At 35.0% G+C, this 5,805-nt stretch overlaps 1 protein-coding gene across 2 annotated transcripts; it reads right to left on the bottom strand.

The window, feature by feature from the left end:
• Positions 1–459: 459 nt before the first annotated feature.
• Positions 460–5,596, bottom strand: LOC122016386 (cytochrome B5-like protein). Of its 2 annotated transcripts, XM_042573677.1 has the most exons (7): positions 5,444–5,596; positions 4,706–4,794; positions 4,589–4,626; positions 2,234–2,311; positions 2,058–2,149; positions 1,689–1,795; positions 460–704 (listed from the first exon to the last, which is right to left on the bottom strand). In XM_042573677.1, exons 2-6 carry the CDS (start codon positions 4,782–4,784, stop codon positions 1,729–1,731), a joined length of 354 nt encoding a protein of 117 aa, XP_042429611.1. In that variant the 5' UTR covers positions 4,785–4,794; positions 5,444–5,596; the 3' UTR covers positions 460–704; positions 1,689–1,728. The 2 variants fall into 2 exon arrangements, with proteins under 2 accessions (XP_042429611.1, XP_042429603.1); XM_042573669.1 differs by lacking the exon at positions 460–704 and having other exon boundaries at positions 1,562–1,795.
• Positions 5,597–5,805: the final 209 nt, after the last annotated feature.

Below are 5,805 nucleotides of genomic sequence, written 5' to 3'. Positions count from 1 at the left end.
GTTAATTCATGAGTTTAACGAACATGTTCAAAAGCTAACGAGCCAAATATTGTGAAGCTTAAACTTGATTTATTTATCTTAACGAGCCTCACTAAACAAACTCAAACAAACTTTTATCGAATCGAATTTCGAATAGCTCATGAACGACTTGATTTATTTATACCCTTACCTTAAATAATGCCTCAATTTCACTAATAATTCACTCGCCATAATTCAATCGCCATAGATTTATTCTACCGCCATAGTTTTATTCTACGTGAAAATTAAATCTTAATTATTTAAAAAATACATCTTATTTTTTACCATCACATCTTGAGATCAAACTAAGGATAACTGTCCAAAACTCACACTTCTGGCAAATGGCTTATGATTTCAATGACTCCATAACTTAAATTCTTTTGAGCCAGGTGAATATCATCGACAAAGGTCAGTGGAAAAAGAAATCAACTAGAGTATCAATGATTTTTAAAAATTAGGCATTATTCATGAGAACATAAGCAATCAGCAAGTTTAGATTATTGACATTTTCCAGGAAGATGAGTAAGGAATCTAGGTTGATTTCAACCAAGCAGCCACAAGATTATGAGAACACAATCGCATTATTGACCATCAGCATGATCTTATTTACGCCGGCTAGATTGGATGACCTCTGAAGAGTCTTTTCTCATCATAGTTGCAAACTCTTCATAATCGATCCTTCCATCCTACAACATATGAACAAACAGCGAATTAAAGTGGAAAAAACAAATCGACAACCAGTAGATATAAATCATTGCAAATCTTCAATGTAATAAGTAGAAATGACTGAGGGGAAGGTAAATCTAAACTCCATTGCATACAGTTAACTTGTTTTTACAGTGCGCCGTAATTTACTATGATCAACGGTCCAACGGGCTTGGACTCGCACGTGCTCCCAACGTGTCGTGTTGTGACTTGGTGATATTTGTATCGGTGGGGCCGGGGTCTGAACCTGGCTCCGAGTTAATGCCAATGCCAATTAAGTTTGTGCTTTTCACTCATTTTATTTTCCCATCAATTAGTTGCAAATATATTTCAAGTTTTTTTAATCATTTTTTAACAATTTATTCTCACTTTATGATTTTGAAAAATGGCTCTTAAACTATAGTTAAACCACTTAACACAACAACCCTTTACCAGAAAAAAACACCCAAAGCAAATCTAAATCCAAGCATCATAAGTTGTTGGTATTGGGCACATTTACAGTGCGAAGTTTTCGATTCAATCAACCTTGGCAACCAGAAGCGTTGCCAATCTTAGTCAATAATTTGATGTGATCCACCAGTAAATCAAAATTGCTTAATATATTTTTCATTATAAAATATCAATATTGGTTTTAGATTTTTGCAGTTTACTTTTTTATTTAGCAAATTAGCCTGTAGGTCATTTGGGCGGTAATTGACAGACAGAAGATTGCAGGATAATTGTACCTATACAATACAAATATATTTCATCTTACAATAATGTCAAAAAAACTAATGATAAATGTTTTATTACTTGTCCTTTTTATTTTCAATTATTTTTTAGAGCTAATAAAAAGAAGAGTTTTCACAAACTGAATGAATAAGATCTAAGAAATACAATCTCGTTTGGGCAATGACGCTGGTTCTGAAAAATACAAATCCATAAAGGCAAATCAGAGTTTGCATAAAAGTGAAGAATTAAAATACCACTTTCAAGACCACCGGCGTAGATAGTTCAAGAACCTCATCAGGCCTTCAAATCTCCGATATAAAACTCATCAACCATGTCAAACACTCGTGTGGCATGTTGTGGCCTGCAATTGCAAGTAACCAATGTAATTAAAGATCCTCTCTTTAAATGGTAAAATTAAAGGAGATTTTATAAAATAGGATGACAACAAAAAACAGTCAAGGATAAATGAAAAACCAGTTCCGATGGGAAAAAAAAAACTCATCTGATTTAATACAATAACTATGACAACAATGCAGCAATGTGGAGTTCCAAGAGATTTGATCTATCAAAATAAATAATCATTAAAACATTGCTGCATCATAAGTAGCATTATTAATACAAACCCATAAAAGCCCTCAGTTGAATCGCCTCCAGCATTGTTTAGTATAGCATCTCCTCCAGGATGCTCCTCCACATAAGGGGTGACATCATAGACCTGCACAAACAATAGATATACCCTTTCATGATCTGTTGTAAAGGATATCCGTAGAATAAATATTTTCCTCATCAGCTATACAACCTTGCCCTTGACTATGATCCAACAATCCGTCCTTTTGTTATGAAGCAAGACCTCTTTTTTAGAGTAAGTTCTCAGTGTCTGGGAAAGACAAAAGAATAGCTAGTGAATCCAATTCTGTTCAAAAAAATATATACATATTTTAAATGAACAAATGCTGGTCTGCACACATAAATAGAGCACCATCAGTCTATGAATTAAGTTTGAAAGTCAAAGAGTAGTTTACTTTGTAGAAAAAAGAACAATTGTACCCAAATATAAAGAATTTCAATATAACGACTGCAGAGAAATACGCAAAGTGCTAATGATCTATTTATTCCGTGTTATATATAAGAGAAAATGTCCAGATAGAATATGTAAAAGAGCCGAGATTCAATCTCCAGGGATGTCAGAAGAAAGAGAAATTTTGACATTCACTTACGATAAAAGAAAAAGAAGACACAAGAAGAGAGAGTATTTAAATTTTGAATTAATGGAGAGAAGTGAGAAATGCATAACGAGAAAAAGGCATTAGAGTTCCAGCATAAGAATGAAAAGGTTGAGAGGGAAAAGAGTTTTCTTGGCATTTTTTATTTGAGGGATTGAGGGAGTGCCAAAAGTAGTCAAAAGAGAAGTAAAAAATTTGGATATCAACCACAAAACAAGAGAGAGATTAAAAGATATAGATAAAAACTGATCTCCTTTAGGTCATCCATGCACTTAGTTGGTAATGAAATTATTGTGATAATTTAGTTTGACAAAGGGGAGGAAAATTACAAATTAAAGAGTTTATTGCACATAGGATATTTTGTTCCTTTTAAGCTGCTCTTTTCTTTATCTATTGCTATTAAATCAGTTGCACCTCTTCATTTATGCTTCTTTTTATCAGGATCTTTAAGTCTCTGTCCTGATTTATTTATCTTTGTTCCTCAATCAAATCATTTTTTGGTTTACATGTTGTCTTGGACTTGGACAGGCCTAGGATTAACTTTTGGTTTAGTGATCTACATCCATGTTCCTCATGAAGCCTGCCTCTTAGGTGTGTGGTGCGTCCATATGGCACCAATTTGTCTAGGTTATAACCTGTGCACAGCACTGAGTATGATGGTGGACAGCTGGAGAAGATGCATCTAGAGGACCAAACGGGAGTTTTGATGGTCTTGGAGTAGTAATGGATGAAGTTAAAAAGCTCAGAGTGGACATTATAGATGAAGAATAGGAAATAACTGTTAAAACACAGCATTGAATATCATAGCCTTACCTTTTGAGATCTAATGACACTGAGTGAGGAAGTTACATGCCAAGAGTGGATAACAGCAAGATTGAAAACAAACGGAGATTGAATCATATGACATGATGCAAGTACAAGGAGTAAGCAGTGAAGAGGGCATTGGATCATTAGTTAGTAAGGCCATGCTGCAGATCAGCATACACTAGATTTCTTATCTAACCTTGTTTCTTGTGTGGTTTTTCTTCAGGCAAGAAGATTTTGGTAATGAGGTTTGATGTTCATTCAGATTTGCAAGTGTTAACAACAGAAGAAAAAGGATCTATGGTACTGAAGGGGAGGAAGGGCCATGCAAACTACCTCAAACCCATGACCTCCCCTTTGATGGGGGAATCAAGGGATGAGAAAAGAAACCTTGACCTACAACTTGCTTATCTGATCTAATACCAAGTTGAAATTATGCACATTTATTGGTCTCCTTCATAATTGCTAAAAAAAATAACCAAGACTAAACGGTCTGTTCTAAACTATATACTCGGAGTAATCAATCATATCTTGTTACATGCAACAGTTCTGGTTAAAATATCCTCCATTGCAAGACTACAATTTAGTACTTTTCTGGTCACTAAGTTCCAATTCATCACATACAATCCCAAGGCCCATTGCACAACCTAACCTCGTCTTTAATCGTGACTAGCAATGTCATTTTCAAGGCAATACATAACAAAATGCAACAACTAAATGGCTTTGTAGAAATTATATAAAATATTGTTGTAATAGTCAAAAATTAAAGCGTCCAATCCCAAGCCCATTGCAACACCTAGTTATTGTGTAAATATAAACCACCACTAGCAAAGGAAATTTCAATGCGGCAAAGTCAATGCAGCAAAGTCAACGCAGCATAGTAGTAACTGACACACAAAATACTGTTTTGAATAATCATATTTAAATGTGTAGATACCTTCACAACCCACCTATTAATATACACACAATCACCACCAAGGATTAACCAGTTTACCATGTGAGATAAACTGTTATTGAACATATTGGCAGACTTTGCAAACACACTCTAGAACTTCTTGAGAAACAAAATAATTAGCAAAGAACTAGAGAAAAATGATTAAAAAAAACATATGGGTAAAATGCATCACCTTTGTGGTTGCACTTGGATGAGTTTTCTTGGATGTGCCTACACATAGTTGGTAAATGACATTGTTGAGCTATTTGAACTTGCCCAATAAAAGAATTTTTTATGTTAATGGAGCTACCTCTGCTATTGGATCTTGGGATGACAAACAGAGCTGCCAGTACAAAAAGCAGAACCAATGTTATAGCAACTATCTCCATGCGAACTCACCTTTGGGTCATACAATAAAAATATGTCGGTTAAGCAAGCTGAGGAGTTATACTTTGCTAACAAAAAAATTAATGATTACAGTGATGCATAAAAATACTCCAACGACTGCTGTTGTTCAACAAAATCTCAAGCTAATAGCTTCGGGTGATTTTCTAGTTCATCATACACTTCTAATTAAGAATTACTACAGATTTGGAATACACGAAATAAACGTCATTTCAAACTAACGTCTTACAGCAAAAGAAGATTAGTACAATTGATTCACGTGGGTGTTAGTAAAACCCTAATTTGGTGGGCATGGTTGTCAAAAATAGTATACTTAAACCACGTCTTCAAATTTGACAAGGGAACGAGAACTAGAAGTCTGGAACTAAAGAAAAATCAAGACTACAATTAAACATGAATAACCCTAGAGCATCTAAAAAGAAATGACCCCACATTTTCCCAGTGTTTCCATACCCTTCATTCTCTTTTCCCCGTTTTTGGTGTACAAATGCAATAGAAGAACGAAGCTTGTGATAAAACATCGGTCCCGATCTTAGAAGAAAGAAAATGGCATGAATCGATTCGAGAGAAAAGGATGGAAGCGGAGCAACGACCAAAACCGATAAAAAAAAAATTTGACGCTTTAGATGGTACGAGGCGGAACCTGAAGTGGTGGAGCGGAGGAGATAGACTCCTGAGATCTGAAGCTTCGCCGACAACGGAACGAAGGAGGTTGCGGCTGATCGCAACTGTGACGGGAGACGAAAACACCGGCGTTTAGGTTCACTTATATTCCCTAAAATTTTAATTTCGAATTAAATTAAGAAATGCTTAAGGGCTGAGGGCTCCACATTGGTTAGTTTTAATGGATGTTATAACTGGTCTCATGTGTTAACACCAATGCTGGTGGGCGTTAATACCACCCTCAATGCCTTTCTTTTAAAAACAAAATAATAATAATAAAACATAAAATATTATTTATTTAAAAAATATCTTACCTGGTGCGTGCCAGTTGAGTTATTTAAA

This window comes from Zingiber officinale, chromosome 1A (assembly GCF_018446385.1).
Source record: "Zingiber officinale cultivar Zhangliang chromosome 1A, Zo_v1.1, whole genome shotgun sequence".
Taxonomy (NCBI): Eukaryota; Viridiplantae; Streptophyta; class Magnoliopsida; order Zingiberales; family Zingiberaceae; genus Zingiber; species Zingiber officinale.
Note: the sequence above shows the minus strand (reverse complement) of the source record. Positions and strands in the feature narration are given on the sequence as shown.